The following is a 23,621-nucleotide window of genomic DNA, read 5'->3' on the forward strand; positions in this document are numbered from 1 at the left end:
AAGAGGTCCTGTGTTTGATGGTGGGTTTGGGAGGTGCCTGTGGCAGACAATGGGCAATGGAATGTGCTCAAGGGCAGGGGGATATTTGAGGGACACGGGGCTGGGGAGGAGATGCAGCCCTGTGCAGGGCTGGAGGTGGTGTGGGGGTGGGCATTAGCAGGGAAAGGGGGACACTGGGGTGGGAGGAGGTGCTGAGGGCTGTAGGACAGCAAATATCCCAGGAGGGCTGGAGCGTGGTACCCTCATCCCAGCATAGCCCATGGGGAGGAGAGGGATTGGGTCCCAAATGACCAAGGGGCACCCTATGGGGACAGGGCTCCCACCCTGGGGCCTGTGACTCTTCCTGGGCAGGGGGCATTCACAGACACAATGTGGGGCTCAAAACTCTCCTGACCCTTCCTGTGTTGGTTTTTGAAGGGGCTGCGGAGCTGAGGCTGGTGGATGGCAGCAGACGCTGTGCTGGGAGAGTGGAGGTGAAACATCAGGGCCAATGGGGAACCGTGTGTGGTGACTCCTGGGACATGTCCGATGCTGCAGTGGTTTGTAGGCAGCTGGGCTGTGGGGTTGCTCTCGAAGCTCATCAGAAAGCACACTTTGGGCCAGGATCTGGTTCCATTTGGGTGAATCCTATTCACTGTAATGGCATGGAGTCTGCCCTGACTAACTGCAAGTATTTAAAACAGAGGTTATCTGACTGCACTCACAAGCGGGATGCTGGAGTGACATGCTCAGGTAAGGACTGAACTTGTTCCCTATCTCTGGGATGAGGACACTTCTAAGGGATGTGGCTGTGACCTCAGGAAGCAACAAGTGGACACCAGAACATGGCTCTGTGTGTCAAGTTGCACTCTGAGCTGGGTTTGTCACTGCTGGTGTCCCTAGTCCCTGGGGAAAGCCCAGTGGGAGCACACTGAGCCTCGCCCTGAAGCTGGAGCAGCCAACCCTGGGGAGGTGCCCGGGACTGGGAGAGGAAAGCCCTCACCCTTCCCCATTGTGTTGCCTCGTTCCCATCTTTCTCCTCCCATTCACCCAGGCCCTGTCTGACAGGCTGGTCCCTATGCCAGGGGAATCTAGAGCAGCTCCCCCAGCCACCAGCAGCCTCAGGGAAGGGCGTGCAATGGCCCAGGACTTTTGGGTTGTACCCCGAGCAGACAAGAGAATGTCGGCCAAAGCAGAGAGGCTGCTCAGAGGGCAGGAGCACTGGGCTTGCACAGAGGAGCAGGGTGGCAAATGGCACCCTGTTCCTGTCCCAGGGTCACCCCATGAGAACCAGCCTCCAGGGACACGGCCCCTCTAGGCTATGCTGACCCACTGCCCAGCCTCTCCTGCCTGCCCTGTGCCCCAGGGGCTGTGCCAGCACCTCCTGTCTCTCCTCGGTGTCTGCACTCATACCGAGAGCTCGTATCAACCCAGGGCTGCTCTCTGCCTGCACTTTTTCTCCATGTGTGGCTGGTGGCTGGGGTTGTGAATGATTAGCGACACACACTCTCCCTGCCTGAGGACCCCCCTTTACCTGCTCCCCAGATGTGCCCCATGTAACAGCAGTTCCCCAAGAGCCCCAGGAGCCCCTGGGAACAGGGGGCTTTTCTGGCAACTCCAAGGGGTTCCTCAGCCTGGCCTGAGCCCAGTGGGACACAGCCAGCTGCAGCAGCCCCCAGTGCTTGGGCCCATTTCGCTGGGCCCACATGCTGTGCGTGTTTCATTGCAGGCAGCCCAGGGGCTGGGCTGGTTTCTGAGGAGCAGCAGGGGGGCCCTGAACTCTTTGTGCCATCAGCACCCACGGAGAGCTGCTGGGCTGGCCGTGGGGCTCTGCATGCGGCCACCTCAGGGATGAGGTGGGAGGTGGGCATGGAAGTGCCAGAGGGCTCTGGGAACTCACAGGTCTCCTTGGTTGCTCCAGGATTTGTCCGGCTGGTTGGAGGGGACAGCCCCTGCTCAGGAAGTCTGGAGGTCCACGACAGGGACCAGTGGAAAGCTGTCTGTCACTCCCATTTTGGTGCCAAAGCTGCCGAGGTGGTGTGCAGGGAGCTGCAGTGTGGCACAGCCCTGTCTGTCCATGGGGCAGCTCAGCTGGGAGAAGGGGCCGGTCCTGTCTGGGACAGAGAGCTGCAGTGTGTGGGGCATGAATCCGTCCTCTCCTTCTGCCCCACGGGGACCCCCAAGGACAAGGCCTGCACCCACAGCAATGGCACTCATGTCACTTGCACACGTAAGGACTTGGGGTGGGTATGGTGCCCATGGGGGCTGTGGTTGGAGTGGGAGAGCAGTGTGGGCATTGGGCTGTGCTGGATGGAGAGGAGAAAGTGCTGGGTCGGGAGGAGAAAGGCACGTTGTTCCTTTGGCCTCTCCTGCAGCTCCTGTGGGAACAAGAGCACAAATGTGGCCTCTCTCACCCTCCTTTGTCCCCAGAGTACACAGGGTTCAGGCTGGTGAACGGCAGCACAGCGTGTGAGGGCAGGGTGGAGATGGAGGTGCTGGGGACATGGGGGACCCTGTGTGCCTCCCGCTGGGACCTCTCGGACGCCCACGTTCTCTGTCGGCACCTCGGCTGTGGCTTTGCTGAGTCCATTCCTGGAGGAGGGCATTTTGGGAGAGGAACTGGCCCCGTCTGGAGAGACTCGTTCCACTGTGACGGGACTGAAGCCCACCTGGGGCAGTGCCTGGTGACTGCCCTGGGGGCCTCGCCGTGCTCTCAGGAGAACGCTGCTGCTGTCATTTGCTCAGGTGAGTGCTGGGCAGTGCTGCAAAGTCCATTTGCCCCTGGTGTGTGACACGGCCACCCACAGCTGGGGACCTCATGGCAGCACCAGGCTGAATTTCTCCTCTTTCCAGGCCTAGCTCGCCCCATGCCCCTGCAGCTGGTGAGCGGAGAGAGCCGGTGCGATGGGCGCGTGGAGGTCTTCCAGCACGGGACGTGGGGCAGAGTCCTGGATGAGCAGTGGGACATGCAGGAGGCCAGCGTGGTGTGCCGGCAGCTGCAGTGCGGAGAGGCAGAGGCAGCCTACACCCCCGTGAGGGCCGAGCGAGGACGAGGCCCTGTGGGGCTGCGTAGGGTGCGGTGTGCAGGGCACGAGGCTAACCTGAGCCTCTGCAACACCTCCCTGACTCAGAGCACACCGGCAGCAGGGGTCATGGAGGACGTGGGGGTCGTGTGCCGGGGTGAGTGGTGCTGCACGTCCTCCAGGTGTGGGGCTGGGAGGGCAGCCAGCCCCTGACAGCCGGGGTTCTCCCCACTGCAGGGAGCCGGCGGGTCCGGCTGGTGGACGGGGCCGGGCGCTGTGCCGGGAGAGTGGAGATCTACTACCAGGGGCGCTGGGGCACCGTCTGCGACGACGCCTGGGACCTGGCCGACGCCGCCGTCGTTTGCCGCCAGCTGGGCTGCGGAGGGGCCCTGGAGGCAGCCGGCTCTGCTCGGTTTGGGGAGGGCTCCGGGCAGATCTGGCTGGATGGCGTCAACTGCTCCGGGGCTGAAGCTGCTCTCTGGGACTGCCCTGCAAAGGCCTGGGGGCAGCACGACTGCAGGCACAAGGAGGACGCGGGAGTCATCTGTTCAGGTCTGTGCTGGGAGTGGGGAGGGGAGCTGGGGCCAGTTAGGCTGGGTGAGGGCAGAACCAGGTAGGGCCAAGGCCATCAGTGGCTGACATCCAAGGATGTCCCTGGGGCCTCTCCTCCTTCCAGAGTTCATGGCCCTGAGGCTGGAGAACAGCGACGGCTGCTCCGGGCGCCTGCAGGTTTTCTACAACGGGACGTGGGGCAGCGTTTGCTCCAACTCCATGACCACCGAGACGGTGTCACTGGTGTGCAAGGAGCTGGGCTGTGGGAATGAGGGGGATTGGGAAATAATCAGAAACTCTGCCAAGCTGTCTGGCACTGCATGGCTGGATCATGTGGAGTGTGGGAAGAGAAACAGCTCCTTCTGGCAGTGTCCCTCTCGTCCCTGGAATCCGCAGTCGTGTGATGACCTCCGAGAAGAGACCCACATCACCTGCAATGGTAAATCTGAGCCATCAAGGCACCAGGTCCTGTTCCCCACTGGGTATGGTGAAATGCAGAGAAGGAACCCAGAGGGGCTTTGACTTCCTGCATTAGACCCTGTTGCTGCTGGTGGCACAAAGGTGACTTCAGCTCTCAGAGCCACCCATGTCCACCAGCAGCAAACAGCCGGGCTGCCAGCAGCTGCCTGGGGGATGCAGAGGCAACTCCAGGCAAGGTCTCAGAGGAGACCATGCAGGGCTTTCAGGAGTCCCCCCTCCTGGGACAGCCTCCTGCTGCTCTGTGAACCAGGGACCCTGTGGGGCCGAGCACTTGGGTCCCCCCTGCAGTGCCGTGTGTGTCCCCTGAGTGAACAGGGTTCTGCTGCTGCCCTGACCCAGCATGGGGATGTGCAAGCAGAGGTCAGCCCTGCTTTCTTCTGCATGACCCCCAGAGCAGCCCTTTTCAGCCCAATTTCTCTTTCCTTTTGGACATGGACAGAAAGGCCACAGGTGGCTGCATGCCCCAACTCCACCAGCTGCACAGGTAGGGAGCTGCCCCTGCACGTGCCCCCCTTACCTGGCAGGGCTGTCCCAGCTGTCCTGGTGCCATGGGACATCGCTGCCTCCCCAGACAGGGAGAAGATCCGTACCGTGGGAGGCAAGGACGGCTGCTCGGGCAGAGTGGAGATCTGGCACCGCGGCACCTGGGGGACGCTGTGTGACAATGCCTGGGACATGAGGGATGCCGAGGTGGCTTGCAGGCAGCTGGGCTGTGGCCCCGCGGTCTATGCCCTGGGCCAGGCTGTTGCTGGAGAGGGGACGGGCCCCATGTGGCTGATGGAGTGCAGGGGGACGGAGCTGTCTCTGCAGGACTGCTGGGCCCAGCCAGGGGACAGCGGTGCCTGCCAGCATAAGGCAGATGCGGCTGTGCATTGCTCAGGTGAGCAGTGGGGCTGGGAGACATGGCTGGGGGCTTGGCAAGGAGCTGGCTTGGGTGTCTGCCCTGCTGGATCCTGGCATGGCCCCGCTGCTGGCCTGAGCAAGGGTGTTTCTGAAGGGTGGGGGGCTGGTGTTGGGTGGGGAGCAGCCTCAGTGGGGCTGGATGTGCCAGCACATCCCCTGGGCTGCCTGCACTGTCCTGTGAGCAGCCCAGAGCAGTGGTGCTGGGCCCTGTCCCTGCCACCCTGCCCAGCCCCAAAGGAGGGACAATTCAGGTGGCACATGCTGGGGTCATTTGCCAGGGAGGCTGCCTGGTGCCACAGCCCCAGCCTCTCAGCCCAGCTCCTCTGCTCCCCTGCAGCTGCACCCAGGACAGCAACACCCCCCTTGCAAGCAGGTAAGCTGTCCTTCCCCAGGGCTGGGGCTGTCCATGTCCACGCTGTGACCCACAGCCAGGGGAAGGGGCTCCTTGCTGGGCTGTGAGACTCCCAGAAAGCCGAAGCAGCTGGGAGAAGTCTGTGATGGACCCAGCAGGGTGGGAGCTGCCCCATCACCCAGCCCTATCCCCCCCCCCAACCCCTGCTGCCTTGTGTGGTCAGGAGTGGCATGTCCTGCCCCCAGCCTCTCCCTTGTCTGATGCTGCCCCTGCCATGTTTCTGCCCATGCAGATCCCTCACGGGGCCGTCCGACCACCAGCAGCGATAGAATCTCGGTGCCTGTGGTCATCTGCATCATCCTGGGGGCCCTCCTCTGCCTGCTCCTGGCCCTCCTGGCTGGGCAGGTGCGAAGCGCCAGGGCTCGGCGCAGAGGTGGGTCCTTCCCCAGTGGTCCTGGGGTAGATGCCTCCTGGCAGGGCTGGGGGTGCTGGGGGTGTTGGTGTTCTGGGGCACAGAAACAGAGCCGTGTGCTGCCTCCTGCCCCATGTGCTGCCCCACTGACTGACAGACCATGGGGCACCAACATCAAGGGGTGGAGAGAGTCCAGAGCCTGAGGCATCAGTTCTGGGGTGAGAAGAGAAATGTGAGAGCTGGGCTGGGTGAGAAGGGGAGGATGCACTGCTGGCAGTGCTCTGGGCAGCACTGGCAGGAGGAGCATGGGGCAGTGGAGTCCATCACCGTTGTATCAGCCACCCCCCAGCAGAGCACGTGTTGTGCTATTGATGTGTGGGGCAGAGATGGAGCAGCTCCATGGGGAGGAGAAATGGGGAAATTGGTGCAGGGTCTGCACTGGGATATGACCTGGGGACCAAAGGGGCACAAGGGCTGTCTCCAAAGGGATGGTGCGAGGCTGACTCTGTCCCAGACCATCTCCATTTGGGATGCTGCCCTCCCTGGGGATGTGGTTGCAGTGCCAACACAACACAGTGGGGCTGTGCTGTGGGGACAGCCCTGTGCTGGCCTAGGGAACGGGGTGAGGGAGCCCAGTGGGGTCCTCTCTGCCCATCCCCAGATCAGCCCTGCCTCTGTCCCCAGGCTCTGGGAGAGCTGGGGAGCCCTTCGCTGAGGCCGTGTACGAGGAGATCGCTTACAGCCTGGCGTGGGAGAAGCAGCCGAGGTTCAGTCTCTCAGGTGGGTGCAGGTCCCTGTGGAGGCACATCTGCGGGGCCCTTTCTCCCTGCCCCAGACCAGGGCTGTGTCCTGCAGCTCCTGCCCATGGTCCCCAAAATCGCTGGGCTGTGGGGATTTTGGGAGAGCATCCAGGTGCTGAGCCCCAAAGAGGAGCTTCCTCCACACCGGCTCTGCCCATCCCAGAGGGGATAGCTCCTCTCTGCCTGGCCCTGAACCAAGGACTAAGTGAAGGGCTTTCCCAGGGCAGCTGTTGGAGTCCCTCTGAGAATTGTCTCTTTCCAAGGAACTGGTCTCCTCCCCATGCACCCCCAGCTCTGTGGGTGCCCATCCCCAGCAGTGCTGACCACCAGTCAGGGCAGCAGGGCTCATCCCACAGCACTCACTGCAGCTCTCTGCAGCCTCCTTTTCAGAGGGGTCCCTGACCCAGATGCAGCCCTACCCCAGGCACATGAGGAGGAGGATGGTCTGGGGCCACACCCAGGGATAAGAGGTGGGCGGGGGGGAGGAAGGGCTCCATGTCTCCTCCCTGCAGACAGACCAGACAGACAGCAGTGACACCGAGTGTTATCAACAGAGCTGGAAGCATGAAGGCTCTGCTGTGACCCTGACACCAGCAGCATGTCAGCCCTGTGTCCCCACACACCCTCCCATCCTCTGCTCTGCAGGACATCTCTTCTCATTGCCACCACCTTCCCTCTCCTTTCAGATGTCCCTGTCCTGCCCGGAGGTTCCCCAGCAGATGGCTATGATGATGCTGGGGAGGTTTCTGACCCTGGGGAGGATCCTGTCCCTGGGCAGGGGGACTGGGAAGTGCCCAGGACACCAGAGGAAGGAGATGGGCGCAGGGATGCAGTCACAGGTGAGAGGGCAATGCAGCACTGCCACTTCCTAGGTGCCAACCCCAGGCCTAGGAGAATCCATGGCATATTGAAAGCCTGACCATCCATGGAGAACCTGTCCTGGGACATTTTGTGGGGGCTGGAGAATGGGCTGAATGTCTCAGGCTGGTAAAGACGAGGAAGCTGATAAACAACTCTGAGGGGCACCCCACAGGCCCAACCACAACAGCCTGCCTTGATGCTTACAGGGGGAAGCCTGCGCTCCCGGAGAAGTGCTGGGGTCCCTGGAGCTGAGGGAGACACCTCGTCACCTTTCCTGGGGAGCACGGGCTATGACGATGCTGAAGAGGTGTCTCTGGCATGTCTCCATGAGGACACCCAGGATGTGACACCAGAGCCCCATGCACAAGAGTTCCAGAGCCCCAGGCCAGCAGAGCCCAGCCCTGCTGAGCAGCTGGGTGCATCTGGGAGGGAGGAGAGCTCAGTGCCACTGGGAGAGCCGTGAGTGCCAGGGAATTGTCTGGTCTCCCTTTTCCAGCAGTCAGCAGATGCACATGGGTATTTGCCTTCTTGGTATTCCCCTGTTTTTATGCTGTGTGTTGGTATTTGTTCATATTAAAACCCTCTGGGGGCTTTGCCCCAGGTCCAGTGCTTCCCTGCCCAGGTGTCAGGGTGTCTCCCTGAGGCTGATGGAGTGGAGAGGAGCTCAAAGATGCAATGGCTGGGAAGGGACACATCTTAGAGCCAGCAGGATCAGGGTCTGGCTTTGGGTCTGACAGAGCCCCTGGTCTCTGGACACTATTCCTACTGACAGAGACATTTCTGTCCTGCCAGCCACAGACGGTTTCCAGACAAAGTGGATCTTTGGGAAGCCCCAGAAGACACTCACTGGCAGTGCCCACCTTCTGCTGCCTTTGGCCCCCATGGAGCCTAAGGATGCCTGCCCAGCACCCACAGGCAGGGAAAGATCGGGTAAAAGAGCTGAACAAGGAGATGTCTTGGACCCTTGGGCAGGACTTGGCACCAGCTCCTGCTGGTGGGTCCCCACAGCCTTCCAGCTCTTCCCCAGCAGGCTCCTCTGCTGCAGGCTGGGAGGTGCTTTTGGTAGTGGGATGGTGGGCTGGAACACCTACTGGAGCATCTATTTAATCCCTTTGGGTCATCTCTCATGGCTGTGTATAGTCTTCTCTGGGTGAAGAACTGGCTGGAGGGCCATGCCCAGCGGGTTGTGGTTAATGGAGTTAAGTCCAGTTGGTGTCCCTTTACAAGTGGCATCTCCCAGAGGTTGGTACTGGGGCCTATCTTGTTTAATACGTTTCTTAATGACCTAGATGATGGGATTGAGTGTACCCTCAGTAAGTTTGCAGACTATGGCCAGAGCAGCTATTCCCGCAGCCCCTGCCCATGCTGCCCACAGCCCCCAGCTGGTGGTGCTGCTCTGCAGAGCAAGGGGGCTGTGGTGCACAGGGCCATGGGGACACTCTGCAGGGCCGTGCTAGCCAGGCTGGGGAGGCAGAGCCAGCTGGTGGGGGGCACTGGCACTGAGTGCCTCCCACACAAGTGGTTCCTTGGCCATGGATAGCCGGCACAGATAGCCGGCCTTCTTCAGAGTCAGAGACTCATGGAATATTCTGAGCTGGAAGGGACCCACAAGGATCATCGAGTCCAGCTCACTTCCAATGTCAGGATATGTTTTGGGGTGATTCACTGTATTCAATCTATGAAATTTCACCAGAGGTATAACAACCAATTCAACAGAGAGCTTTCTCTATGCCTGCTGTGTTCCCTGTTGTTGCAGAGCTCTGCTTTTCCTTTTCCCACCCAGATTTAGTACCTCAGGGTGGCTCCACCTGGGACGTGCCCGTGCTCTATGGGCTCCACATGCTATTGACTCCCTGGCACACACTGTCCCTGCCGAGTGCTTGGGCTCTCCTGGCAGCTCCCTCTTTCCTCCTGAAAGAAGCCTGTCTGCCATCATCCCTCTCATCCACTGTGTACAGAGGCAGGTGAATTCACCATCTCTGTGGGTGCTGTCCAAGAACAGGGAACAATCACAGGTTCAGCCTGGCAATGCTGCACCCTGGCAATGCTGCTGTGGCAGGACCCTTCTCCCCTCCACCTCTGCAATCTGCCACGTGCCCCTGAAGCTCCACCACAGGTCTACAAGGAAGGGTATCAGGCAAGTAATTCAATGCATGGTCCTTTCTTTTGTTAAAATACTCAGAAAGCCTGACCCACCATTTATACAAAAACTTGGAGTCACATGAGACAGATACATACAGTGTAGGAAGGTATGAACAATGGTATTTCTTTGTGGGGAACACTATGAGAAGTAAAGCAAAGTAAAAAAGGAAAAAAAAATAAACAAATAGAAAGATTTCTGGGTATGTATACAGTTAACATTAAGAACACAGACAGTTTATTCCTTCTGAAAAATCTCCAGTCATCACTTTCCATACTACATCCTTGAGCTCCCGATTCCTCATGCTGTAGATGAGGGGGTTCACTGCTGGAGGCACCACCGAGTCCAGAACTGTCAGCAAAAGATTAAGGGAGGAAGAGGACATAGACGGGGGCTTCAGGTAGGCAAAAAAGGCAGTGCTGAGAAACAGGGAGACCACAGCCAGGTGAGGGAGGCATGTGGAAAAGGCTTTGTGTCATCCTTTGTGTCATTCCCCTAGAAAGGGGCTTAGCTGCCTCCCCGTGCCTCACAGAATCCCACTGGAGTTGGGATTCCTCTTCCTTGGTTCAGGTGGGCACAAACCAGGCAGCTCTATGTAAGCTGCTTGTCTCAGCTTTCAGCACTTTGAATGGAGACAGAGGCCAAAAGGGAGCTGTTCAGAGGCAGACACCAGGTGATATTGGAGATGGCAGAGTGACATCTGAGTGACATTTGAAGTGCCAAATTCCTCTGGGCCATAAACAGAGATTTTATTATTGCATGTACAATATAATATAACTGTAGCCATTGCTCAATAGCAAAGAAATAAAAGAAATAAAAGGCATGCTGTGACCTGGTTGCCATCACTGGAACGTGGTGGGACCACTCCCATGACTGGAGTGCTGCAATGACTGGTTATGGGCTCTTCAGAAGAGACACACAGAACAGAAGGGGTGGTGGTGTGGCTCTTTATATTAGGGAGTGTTTTGACATTGCAGAACTCGAATCTGGGAATGATAATATTGAGTCCCTATGGGTTAGGGTCAGAGGGAAGGCCAACAAGGCAGGCATCGTGGTGGGGATATCTTATTGACCGCCAAACCAGGATGAGGAGACAGATGAGGCATTCTACAAGCAGACTTTGAGCTGGTCAGGACACTGGTTGGAAGAGTGCCTTGGGAGGCAGTTCTGAAGGGCAGACAAGTCCAGAAAGGCTGGACACTCTTCAAGAAGGAAATCTTCAAGGCTCAGGAGCAGTCTGTCCATCCCCACTGTCATGGTTTAACCCAGCCAGCAGCTAAACACCACGCAGCCGTTCGCTCACCCTACCCCTCCCTCTCTGGGACAGGGGAGAGAAAAGGAAAGTGAAGCCCGTGAGTTGAAATAAAGACAGTTTAATAAGACAGGAAAATAATGACAATAATAATAATAATAATAATAATAATAATAATAATAATAATAATAATAATAATAATAATAATAATAATAATACAATGGTGATAATAGCACTACTACTAATAATATGTACAAACAAGTGATGCACAATGCAATTGCTCACCACCCGCTGACTGATGCTCAGCCTAACCCCGAGTAGTCCTGCCCCCTCCACCCAGCTAGCCACCCCTATATATTGTTTAGCATGACATCAGATAGTATGGAATACCCCTTTGGCTAGTTTGGGTCACCTGTCCTGGGTCTGTCCCCTCCCAGCTCTTACTGCACCCCCAGCCTGCCTGTTGGCAAGACAGAGCAAAAGGCTGAGATGTCCTTGGCTTGGTATAAGCACTGCTCTGCAACAATTAAAACATCGGGGTGTTCTCAGCACTCTTCTCATCCTAAGCCAAAACACAGCATTCCACCAGCTACTAGGAAGAAAATTCTGTTCTAACTGAAACCAGGACACCCACGTACCCAAAGATGAGCCAGCATGGAAGAAGACTGGCTTGGCTGAACAGAAAGTTGTGGCTAGAGCTTAGGAAGAAAAAGAGGGTTTAGGACCTTTGGAAAAGAGGGCAGGCCACTCAGGAGGACTATAAGGACCTTGTGAGGATCTCCAGGGACAAAATTAGAAAGGCCAAAGCTCATCTGGAGCTCACTCTCACTGCTGTTGTTAAAGATAACAGAAAATGTTTTTATAAATACAGAAACACAAAAAGGAGGACTAAGGAGAATCTCCATCCTTTACTGGATGTGGGGGGAAACTTAGTGACAAGAGATGAGGAAAAGGCTGAGTTGCTTAATGCCTTCTTTGCCTCAGTCTTTAGCGGCAAGACCAGTTGTTCTCCAGGTACCCATCCCCCTTATCTGGTGGAAGGGGATGGGGAGCAGAATGTGGGCCTCATAATCCATGAGGACATGGTTGGAGACCTGCTACAGCACTTAGATGTACACAAGTCAGTAGGGCTGGATGGGATCCACCTGAGGCATCCCACCCCTCATCCTCCTGTAGCGAGGTGGGCATTGGTCTATTCTCCAACGTGCCCTTTTATAGGACAAGGGAGAATAGGCTAAAGTTGTGCCAGAGGAGGTTTAGGTTGGATATTGGCAAAAACTTCTTTAGAACGAAAGCAAGAGGAGCCTGGCCAGGAGAGATGTGAGATCTGGGGGAGGAAAGAGGAGCTTGGATAGCAGAAGCTAACTATTTTGAAGAGGTAAGAATATTCAGGTAATGTTGATCCCACCATAAAGCTGACTTGAAGCAGTCATGTGAGGCCCTTACCCTATTTTAACCTCTTACATTAATACCTAAATCTAAATGCCACTCCACACCCTGACAGTAATCCACCACTCTAATTTTTGACCATGATATCCCTTGAAGCCAAAATTAGTCCATAACCCCTTTCCATTACCTTTCCTCTCTTGCTCATCCTCATCCCTGCCCTTAACAATACCATTGAAATGCTCTATTTATCCCTAGTCTTCTTGCAGATCTAAACAAAACCCTCAACCAAACAACTTGCCCATACCCTAACCACAGACCTGACACCACAAGCAGAACACCAAACACTCCCACTAAACATCTGCTTAATCTCTCAACCAGAAAGGTTTGCCATAGTCCCTAATGCCATAAATGAATAAGTATCATCCAAAGCCTATCTTCCTGTGCATTAACCTTCTCACCTTTAACCCTTTTCCTAACCCTCAACATAGGTTCTTGTTCCCTTGGGGCAGGTCAGGAACCGTGAGATTGCTGTGCAGTCACATTGCATTCAAAGATGAATGTGAGGGGCCATGGATTTGATCAGCTTGTAGGCCACAAGGAGGAGATGGGTGGGAATGCTCTGATGAGCTCAGCTCTATCTCAGGATCTCCCAAACCAGCAGGAGGAATTGGCCTGTGAAAGGGACTGTGAGGTCACTTCTGTCTCTGCAGTTGATAGGGCAGCAGCAGGAACATGTCACAGAAAGGGACTGTGAGGTCACTTCTGTCTGAAGCAGCTGACAGGTCACACTTCTACCTGGGATCTGTACTTTTCAGCTGACATCTGCCAGTGGTCCTGGTAGACCAGCAGAAGACACTGGGTTGGCATGCTGACTGTGGGATCCCCTCTGCCTACATTCCCAGGAGGACCCAGACAGAAAAAGGCTCAGATATGGGTTGTCCTGTCTCTTCTGCTTGAGTCCATGACTGGACAGCAGCAGGCACAAGGCTTGGGTGTGTCTGCAGAAAAGTCTGTAAGGTCAGCAGCCGGACCATGGCTTGGAAGATGCTGGTGAGGTTACTTCTGTCTGGTTAGTTGACAGGATGCAAGAAGGATGACAGGTTGGGATGCCTACTTCAGGAGTGGTTTCCACCCTGATGGAGCTTTCTTTGGTAGTAGGAAAGAGCAGGAGAGAAAAACCTGCCAGAAAGTGCACCTTGGAAGGTTGGCACTGGCCATGAAGAAGACAAAATGTCCCTCAAAGAGTTGTGCTGTGGTGCTAGAGGTCACCCAAAGAGTGTCTTTGATCAGCCCATGGGTTTGTGTTTGAAGGAACAGCTGGTGAGGGTTGACGAGACATTGGTGAAACCACAGAAATGCCAGGATGAAAGCAAGGTGAAGAACAGAGATGGGTGTCTGCAGATTTGAAGGAAATAGGGCAAAGTGTGGGGCAGCATAGGAAAGTCTGGAGAGGACAAAGAGGTGGGTGCTGTCAAGAAGAGAAGGCACCAGCAGCCCTGATATTTTTGTCCCCTTGGATAGAGCTTCTGAGGAGATGAGATACAGTCATTGCAAGGGTCTCATTGCTTTCTTAGACCCTGTGCAGAGGCAGGGAGGTGTCATACCATTGTTCTTCTTGAGGCATCACACTGCCCACCACACCCCACAAATCCCCAGCAGGAGCCCAGAGCCAGACATGGGAGTGCAGGACATTCCCTTCCAGTGGCTGGAGTCAGGACCTGGCCCTTTTACTTCAGCACAACAAACCCAGACTTTTCTCAGCACAGTGCTTTGCCTATCTGTAATCATGGCCTCCAATTATCTGCCCTAATGAGTCCCTGAGGAGAATCTTTTGGTAACGGCCCTCAGTGGGACCCATTAATACTCCAAGTCACTTCAACTTTTCCTTCTGACTTTACTTGCTCAAGCAATTGCATCATTCTCCTCTCAGTACTTGAGTTTCACAGACTGAGCACCAAAATCCACCATGGAACTCATTACAGTGCAGAAACTCCTAAGCAAACATATGTCTTCCATAGTGTTATTCAAGTCTTCAAGACTTGGAGAACTAATTGGAGAGATTTCATGGTGTAGTTAAGGAGGAAGATTTCAAAAAACACCTAATAAACATCTCTTCTAATTTTAAAGGATGATTTTTGTTGCATTTCAGTTTTGAGCACCTTTCTTCAATTTATATTAATCCAGGGCTTCTCCTGTGAAAAAAAGGTGGAAAAGCAGACACTCGAGGTTTGACAGTGCATAGACAACCTTGCTCCTCACAACCCCAACCCTGACACTTCTCTCACTGCCCACCTGGCTCTTGCATCCCTTTCCCTTACACCAGACATCTGCACTGAAGTCTGCAGCTGGATGCTACAGCCCCCTTGCACCAGCTCCCACCTGCTTTCCTTAGAGACCTGGCTGCACACAGGCACAGAAGGGTTTTTCCTTATTTTAAAACAATCAACAGGAAAACATGCAGCAATTTTCCAAACAGCAAAGCAAACTCCTCATCTTGTATGTCTCCAGTCAGGCTTACCTCACTGGTTTTAAAATTAAGTAAATTTAGTGTTTTATACTAATTAATAGGAAAGTATAGGTATTAAGATTACTATTATTCCATAAGATTTTAATTCAATGATAAATGATGAGGAGCTTGGTACAGAAACAATTAGACAGACTGCCAATTGATGGGCAAGCTTGCACTCAATGAAGCTCAAAGCAGAAACTGGGTCAGTGAGAGAAATCTGAATGATCAAAGAGTAAGGGGAGGAAGAAGCAGGAGAACCATGGGAAGTGCATAGGTCCAGACAGGCATCTGGAAAGGGGACATTCAATATAGATAGTTTATTCGAGATGGGTGGAAGTGCCTGGAAGATGAGACAGTACGCCATGATGGACAAAGAGATGACAATGCAAGTACAAGTGACCTTCAGTATTTCTTCTCCTGTGATGAATATAGATCCTGAAAATTTACCTGAAGAAGGATGTAGATCACTGCTGAAGGAAGTGTCTTTTTGTGCCATCACCAATGCAGATTACAAAAATACTTCCTCACATCATGGTAATATGTCCCACCCCATCTTTACCATCCTGTGGGTCAAGGTAGAGGGAGCTGTCAGCCAAGGGACATATTTGGGTGACAAAGAGGGGACCCAGCAGAGACAAGGAGTCCAGGCAGTGGGGTGGGGGAGGCCAGGAGAAGCAGCCCAAGGGGTGCTGCTGCTTGTGAGGACACGTTTGTGGCATCAGCCTGAGTGGACAGCAGCTCTGTGGAGGCGAGGGGAGTCCAGGGAGCACATGCCAAGAGCCCTCCTGCCAGCAGAGACAAGGCCGGGGCTGAGGCCAAGGGGAGAGGCAGGCCCAGGGCACGGGGCTGCAGGGGCCATGCTGAGTTCCCTGCCCCTGCAGCAGCCGCACTGGCCCTCAGCAGATGTGCTGGCCGGCACACAATGGGAGGTCCTGTTGTGCATCAGAGAGCCACAAAGAGGACACTGGAGAGGGCTGGGGTGATGTGGTTGTCACTGTCCCATGAAAGGGCTGTCTGGGGGTCCCCTCTGCTACAGCTACCGCATGGAGCATGGCAGGAGGAGGGCACGCAGGGCGTGTGACCACACTGCAGAGCCTGACCGTGGACTCTCCATGACTGCCTTGCAGGTCCTGGCAGGCTGCGGTGAGGGGACGAGTGAGCGCCCTGGGCCCTCTTCCTGCTCTGCCCAGGCCAGCAAGGGCCCAGAACGGCCTCCTCTCCCCTGCCCCTGCAGCTTTGGGCTCCCTTCATGCAAGCCCTGGCTCTGCAGCACCAAGCCCTGCTGGGAGCGCTCCCCTAAATGCTGCCACCACTCCCTCATGCTGCTGTTGCCCTGTGCCAGGCACTGCCCAGCCCAGCCCAGCACCTGCCCACCTCTCCCTATTTCGATGCCCTCTCCGCAGCCCAGTGCAGCCCAGTCCTGCCCATCCCAGCCCAACAGCCCAGGCTGGGCTGGCCCCAGGGCAGTGCCCACTGCAGGCTGCTGCAGGGCTCTGGGCATGGCCACCACAGCTGCAGCCTCTCGCAAGGCACCACAGCTGCTGGGACAAAGGTGGCTCTGGGCCTCCCCAGCAACCCCAGGGCTGGGGACAGTCATGGCTCGGGAAACGGAGGTCCGTGAAGCTGTAGGAGTCCTGGTCTCTTGCCTGGGAGATCCCCAGCACAGAGTGCCTGTGTCCCGCAGGGCCAGCCACAGTCCCCAGGCCAGCACATGAGGCCTGGCCCAGGCACAGGGCAGCTCCAGATTCCCCTGCAGGATGACATTTGCCATCAGTCCCAGCACCTTTGGGACACTCCCAGGCCAGTCAAAGGCCAGCTATTATTTGCTGGCACCACAGCTGCTGGGACAAATGCAACTCTGGGCTTCCTCAGCAGCCCCCACGCTGGGGCCAGCCATGGCTCAGGAAATGGACATACATTAGGCTGCATTCTTCTTCACCAATGTTATAAGTTGCCCCCTTAATTAATTGTCAGAGAGCATTGTATTAATCATAGAACGGAATTTATTGAGTAAGCAAACAGCAAGCAAAACAGCACTTGGCGGCCGGGGAGTCTCGGCTCTGCCGACAGTGCACATCACCCCCGCCAGGGTCCCTTTTTCTATCTTGGTAATTCCAGGATTACGCAGCACATCCTGGTATGTTCTGCGACTGCGCGCACTGTTGCTAGGGGGTCGTCACTGTCCCTCTGGTGATCGTGAAGATGAAGGCAGTAGTCTTCCTCGGCGTTGTGGTTCAACTTCTTTTTTTTTTTTTATTTGGTCATGTTGGCCCAGCATGAGACATGAAGGCAGGATGTTGATACACTAGTTTAGCAACTTATCAGGAGGTGGTTACATGAGCTTTGCAACAGTGTCTTTGAACAAAAGAGGCAACTGAGATGCAGAAAGAGAGAAGGAAAGGGGGTTCTCTTTTTTTGTTAATTTAAGCAAAAGAATTTTCATAGTGTCTAGCCAAGCATTATACAGCTCCTTACTTCAGCAGGGAGCTTTCGCAACTCCCGCTCCTCAAACAGAACTCCTTGTTTTTATAATACAAAAGACAATGAACAAACCCTCTTCCTCTCTGCTCAAGTGTATCCAGCGACTCACCAAGGCTGTCCGTGTCCCGTCATCCTCATGGAGCGGTCACTCCTGTCCTAGCCTGATCGTGTCACCTTCCTGCTTACTGTGGACAGTGGTGGGTATGGGTTGTGGCAATCTTACCTGTCCTATAGAACATTGGCAGCTCTTATTCCAGCTGAATTCTCAAGGGGAGAGCAGCCAGGATTCTGCCGTGGTCTGGTCCAATCACCATGTGATTCTGCGAGAAAGAGAAGAAGCACCAAACGGAGCAGTATCCCTCTGTCAACAAGGGCAGCCCCTGCCTCTGCGCCCGAGGGTCTCCAGTGACTCACCGAGGCCGTCCTTGTCCCATCGTCCTCATGAAGCGGTCACTGCCCCCCTGGCCCGAGTGTGTCACATTCCTGCTTGCTGTTATAGGCTGGTGGATGTGGGTTGGGGCGATCTTACATGTACATGCCCTGGAGAGCGTTGGCAGCTCTACCGTCAAGCAGATTGCAAGAGGGCAGAGAGGCCAGGATTGTGCCATTTATGGCTGAAAAAGAAAAAGCAACAAACGGAGCAGCACCTCCCTGCGACCATGGGCAGCCCCTGCCTTTCTGCTCAAGAGTATCTAGCGACTCACCAAGCCTGTCTGTGTCCCGTCTTCCTGATGCAGCATTTACTGCTGTCCTGCCCCCATTCTGTCAACTTCCTGCTTGCTGTGGACCATCAAGGGTGTGGGTTGGGGTGATCTTGCCTGTGCTGGACTGCGTTGGGAGCTCTTCCTTCCAGCTGAGTTCTCAAGTGGCCAGGAGTGTGCTGTGGTTTAGTCGCATCGCTGTGTGAATCTGGCTACAAAAGGAGAAGCACCAAACGGAGCAGCATCCCCGTGAGACCACAGGCTGCCCCTACTTCTGTGCCTGAGGGTCTCCAGCGACTCACCGAGGCTGTCAGTGTTCCATCATCCTGATACAGAGGACACTCCCGTCCTACCCCGATCATGTCATCATCCTTCTTGCTGTTAGAACCTGGTGGGTGTGGGTTGGGGCAATCTTACCTGTCCTGGAGAGCGTTGGCAGCTCTTCCTTACAGCTGACATCTCAAGGGGAGGGTGGCCAGGATTGTGCCGTGGTCTGGTTCCATCGCTGTGCATTTCTGGCTAAATGAGAAGCACCACGAGACAGAGCAGCATCCCTCTGTGAACACTGGCAGCTCCTGCCTCCGTGCCCGAGTGTCTCTACTGACTCACCGAGGCTGTCCCTGTCCCATCGTCCTCAGTATTGTGCTGTGGTCTGGAGTCAATTCTGTGTGTGTCTGGCTTTAATAAGAGAAGGAAAAAGAGGAGCAGCATTCCTCCATGACCATGGGCAGCCCCTGCCTCTGCCCGAGGCTCTATCGCGACTCACTGAGACTGTCATTGCTCCATCATCCTGATCCAGTGGTCACTCCCGTCCTACCCCGATCATGTCACTGTCCTGCTTGTGAATAGAACCTGGTGTGTGTGGCCTGGGACAATCCTGCCTGCCCTGGAGAGCATTGGCAGCCCCTGCCTCTCTGCCCAAGGGTCTCTAGCAACTCCCCAAAGCTGTCCCTGTCCCATCGTTGTCATGGAGCGGTCACTGCCCTCCTGGCCCAAGCGTGTCACCTTCCTGCTTGCTATGAGACCATTGTTGGGTGTGGGTTGGGGCTAAATTACCTGTCCTGGAGATTGTTGACACCTTTTCCAGCTGACTTCTCAATGTGAGACTGTCCAGGAGTGTGCCATAGCTTCATTCCAGCACTGTCAGTGTCTCCAGCTGTAATAGAGGAGGCGACAAACCGAGCAGCCACCCCCTCTCAGCACTGGAAGCCATTCCTTCCTCCTTGCACGAGGCTCTCCCAGCCTCACACCAAGGCTGTCCATCTCCCATCTTCCTGATGTCCAGGAGATGTTCCTTGTAGCTTAAATGTGTCATATTTCCACTTAGCGTGGTGACGCCGTTGTGGGGAATGTCTTGGGGCTGTCTTATCTGTCCTGGAGAGCGTTGGCATCTTTTCTGGCTGAGTTCTCAAAGCGAGAGAGGCCAGCAGTTTGCCATGGTCCGGTCTCATGGCTAGGTATGTTTCTGTCTGAAAGAGGCAAAGCACCAAACGGAGCAGCATCCCCCTGTAACCATGGGCAGCACTTGCCTGAGTGCCCAAGGGTCTCCAGCGACTCACCGAGGCTGTCCGTGTCCCATCATGCTCATGCAGCGGTCACTCCCGTCCTAACCTGATCATTTCACTGTCCTGCTTGCAGTTAGTACCTGGTGGGTGTGCATTAGGGCTATCTTACCTGTCCTGGAGAGCATTGGCAGCTCTTTCGTCCAGCTGATTGCTCGAGGACAGAGAGGCCAGGACTGTGCTGTTTCTAGCTGAAAGAGGAAAAAAAACAAAAAGAGCAGCAACCCCCTGTGACCATGGGCAGCCCCTGCCTCTCTGCTCAAGTGTATCTAGCGTCTCACCGAGGCTGTCCATGTCCTCTCGTCCTCATGGAGCGCTCACTGCCATCCTGGCCCGATCATGTCACCGTCCTCCTTGCTCTTACAGCCTGCTGGGCGTAGGTTGGGGCGATCTTACCTGTCCTGGAGAGCACTGGAAGTTCCTTCCAGATGACTTCTCAAGGGGAGAGAGGCCAGGACTGTGCCGTGCTCTCGTCCCATCGCTGTGTGTGTCTGGCTTTAATATCAGAAAGAACAAACGGAGCAGCACCCCCGTGTGACCACAGGATGACCCTGCCTCTGTGCCCGAGGTTCTGGAGCATCTCACCAAGTCTGACCACCTCCCATCATCCTGTTGGAGTGCTCACTGCCATCCTGGACCAATCGAATCATATTCCTGTTTGCTGTGGACCTTGGTGAGTGTGGTTTGGGGTGATCTTACCTCTCCTGAAGAGCAAGGCAAGTTCTTCCTTCCAGCTGACTTCTAAAGGGGAGAGAGGCCAGGAGTGTGCCGTGGTCTGGAGTCAATTCTGTGTGTGTCTGGCTTTAATAAGAGAAGGAAAAAGAGGAGCAGCATCCCTCCATGACCATGGGCAGCCCCTGCCTGTCTGCCCAAGGCTCTACCACGACTCACCGAGACTGTCATTGCTCCATCATCCTGATGCAGTGGTCACTCCCGTCCTACCCCGATCATGTCACCATCCTGCTTGCTAATAGAACCTGGTGTGTGTGGCCTGGGGAAATCTTGCCTGTCCTGGAGAGCATTGGCAGCTCATTCCAGCTGATTTCTGAAGGGGAGAGTGGCCTGGATTGTGCTGTGGTTTGCTCCCATCGCTGTGTGAATCTGGCTGCAAAAGAGAAGCACCAAATGGAGCAGCATCCCCCTGAGAGCACAGGCTGCCCCTACTTCTGTGCCCGAGGGTCTCCAGTGACTCACCGAGGCTGTCATTGTTCTGTCATCCTGATACAGCGGCCACTCCTGTCCTACCCCGATCATGTCACCATCCTTCTTGCTGTTAGAACCTGGTGGGTGTGGGTTGGGGCGATCTTACCTGTCCTGGAGAGCGTTGGTAGCCCTTCCTTACAGCTGTCTTCTCAAGGGGAGGGCGGCCAGGATTGTGCCTTGGTCTGGTTCCATCGCTGTGTATTTCTAGCTAAATGAGAAGCACCACGAGACAGAGCAGCATCCCTCTCTGAACACGAGCATCTTCTGCCTCTGTGCCCGAGGGTCTCCAGTTACTCACCGAGGCTGTCCCTGTCCCATCGTCCTCATGGAGCGGTCACTGCCCTCCTGGCCCGATCATGTCACCATCCTTCTTCCTGTTACAGCCTGGTGGGTGTGGGTTTGGGAAATCTTACCTGTCCTGTAGAGCATTGGCAGATTTTCCTTCCAGCTGAGCGGTCGAGGCCAGAGAGGCTAGGAGTTTGCCGTGGTCTGGTATTGTCGCTGTGTGTGTCTGTTTCTGGATTGTGTTGTTTCTGGCTGAAAGTGGGAAAGCACCAAACAGAACAACAACCCCCTGCAACCATGGCAGTCCCTGCGTCTCTGCTCAAGATTATCTAGCAACTCACCAAGGCTGTCAGTGTCCGTTTGTCCTCATGGAGCAGTCACTGCACTCCTTGCCTGAGCGTGTCACCATACTGCTTTCATTTAAAGGCTTCTGGGCATAGGTTGATGAGGTCTTACCTGTCCTGGAGAGTGCTGGAAGTTCCTTCCAGCTGACCTCTCAAGGGGAGAGTGGCCAGGAGTGTGCTGTGTTTTTGTGCCATCGCTGTGTGATTCTGGCTGAAAGAGAAGAAGCCCCAAACACAGAAGCATCCCTCTCTAAGCTTGGGAAGCCCCTGTCTCTGTGCCCGAGGGTCTCCAGCGACTCACCAAGGCTGTCGGTGTTCCGTCAACCTTATGGAGCGGTCACTCCCATCCTAACCAGATTGTTTCACCGTCCTGCTTGCAAATAGAACCTGCTGGGTGTGGGTTGGGGCGATCTTACCTGTCCTGGAGAGCGTTGGCAGATCTTCCTTACAGCTGTCTTCTCAAGGGGAGAGCAGCCAGGATTGTGCCATGGTCTGGTTCCATCGCTGTGCGTTTCTGGCTGAAAGAGAAGCACCACGAGACAGAGCAGCATCCTCCTGAGACCACAGGCTGCCCTTGCCTCTGTGCCCGACAGTCTCCAGCAACTCACCAAGGCTGTCATTGTTCCGTCATCCTGATACAGCAGCCACTCCCGTCCTACCCCGATCATGTCACCGTCCTCCTTGCTGTTAGACCCTGGTGGGTGTGGATTGGGGCAATCTTACCTGTCCTGGAGAGCGTTGGCAGCTCTTCCTCCCAGATGACTTCTCAAGGGGAGAGCAGCCAGGATTGTGCCATGGTCTGGTCGAATCGTGGTGTGATCCTGGCTGAAAGAGAACAAGCACCAAACGGAGCAGCATCCCTCTGTCAAACAGGCAGCCCCTTCCTCCATGCCCTAGGCTGTCCAAAGCTGTCCCTGTCCCATTGGCCTCATGGAGTGGTCGCTGCCCTCCTGGCCCAAGCGTGTCACCTTCCTGCTTGCTGTTAGAGGCTGGTGGGTGTGGGTTGGGGCGAAATTACCTGTCCTGGAAATTGTTGACACCTTTTCCAGCTGACTTCTCAATGCGAGACTGTCCAGGAGTGTGCCATGGCTTCATTCCAGCACTGTCAGTGTCTCCAGCTGTAATAGAGGAGGCGACAAACCGAGCAGCCACCCCCTCTCAGCACTGGAAGCCATTCCTTCCTCCTTGCACGAGGCTCTCCTAGCCTCACACCAAGGCTGTCCATCTCCCATCTTCCTGATGTCCAGGAGATGTTCCTTGTAGCTTAAATGTGCCATATTCCCACTTAGCATAGTGACGCCGTTGTGGGGAATGTCTTGGGGCTGTCTTATCTGTCCTGTAGAGCGCTGGCATCTTTTCTGGCTGAGTTCCCAAAGCGAGAGAGGCCAGCAGTGTGCCATGATCCGGTCTCATCGCTAGGTGTGTTTCTGTCTGAAAGAGGAAAAGCACCAAACGGAGCAGCATTCCCCTGTAACCATGGGCATCCCCTGGCTCTGTGCCCGAGGGTCTCCAGCGACTCACCGAGGCTGTCATTGTTCCATCATCCTCATGCAGCGGTCACTCGCGTCCTGACCCGATCGTGTCACCATCCTGCTTGAAGAGAGAGGAAAAAGAAGCTGACTTGTGTTGTGCCAGCCTGGGCTTTGCTCTGCCCTTGCCCCTCAGGGTGCAGCAGCCTGTATCAGGATGATGGAACAATGACAGCCTCGGTGAGTCGCTGGAGACTGTCGGGCACAGAAGTAGGGGCATCCTGTGGTCTAAGAGGGATGCTTGTCTGTTTGTTGATTCTTCTTTTTCAGCCAGAATCACACAGCGATTGGACCAGACCATGTCAAAATCCTGGCCACTCTCCCCTTTAGAAGTCTGCTTGAATAAGTGCTGCCAATGCACTCCAGGACAGGTAAGATTGCCCAAATCCACACCCACCACTGTCCACAGTAAACAGGACGGTGACACGATCAGGCTAGGACGGGAGTGAGAGCTCCATCAGGACGACGGGACACTGACAGCCTCGGTGAGTCACTAGATACTCTTGAGCAGAGAGGAAGGGGCTGCCCTTGATCACATGGGGGTGCTCCTCCATTTCTTTTGTCTTTTATTAAACTCAGACACATACAGTGATGGGACGAGACCACTGCACAATCCTTGCCTCTCTCCCCTTGAGAAGTCATCTGGAAGGAACTTCCAGCGCTCTCTAGGACAGTTAAGATCTCCCCAACCTACGCCCAGCAGGCTGGGCATTGCTGCTCCGTTTGGTGCTTTTCCTCTTTCAGCCAGAAACGGCACAATCCTGCCGTCTCTGCCCTTGACCACTCATCTAGGAGGAAGAGCTGCCAACGCTCCCTAGGACAGGTAAGATCGCCCCAACCCACATCCACCAGCCTCTAACAGTA

General features: G+C 55.4%; 1 protein-coding gene across 1 annotated transcript in view; it reads left to right on the forward strand.

The window, feature by feature from the left end:
* Nucleotides 1–644: 644 nt before the first annotated feature.
* LOC309891085 (scavenger receptor cysteine-rich domain-containing protein SCART1-like) overlaps nt 645–23,621 on the forward strand; it is a gene marked incomplete at both ends in the record, with an annotated part of 33,815 nt that continues 10,838 nt past the window's right edge. Inside the window, 9 exons of the mRNA XM_082785469.1 lie at nt 645–732; nt 2,410–2,724; nt 2,839–3,159; nt 3,240–3,554; nt 3,679–4,036; nt 4,559–4,914; nt 5,582–5,722; nt 6,386–6,481; nt 7,188–7,340. Coding sequence (XP_082641595.1) covers nt 645–732; nt 2,410–2,724; nt 2,839–3,159; nt 3,240–3,554; nt 3,679–4,036; nt 4,559–4,914; nt 5,582–5,722; nt 6,386–6,481; nt 7,188–7,340 — 2,143 coding nt within the window. The remainder of the gene's footprint in view (nt 733–2,409; nt 2,725–2,838; nt 3,160–3,239; nt 3,555–3,678; nt 4,037–4,558; nt 4,915–5,581; nt 5,723–6,385; nt 6,482–7,187; nt 7,341–23,621) is intronic.

Source organism: Aythya marila, assembly GCF_965140915.1.
Source record: "Aythya marila genome assembly, contig: HAP1_HAP1_SCAFFOLD_154, whole genome shotgun sequence".
Classification (NCBI taxonomy): domain Eukaryota; kingdom Metazoa; phylum Chordata; class Aves; order Anseriformes; family Anatidae; genus Aythya; species Aythya marila.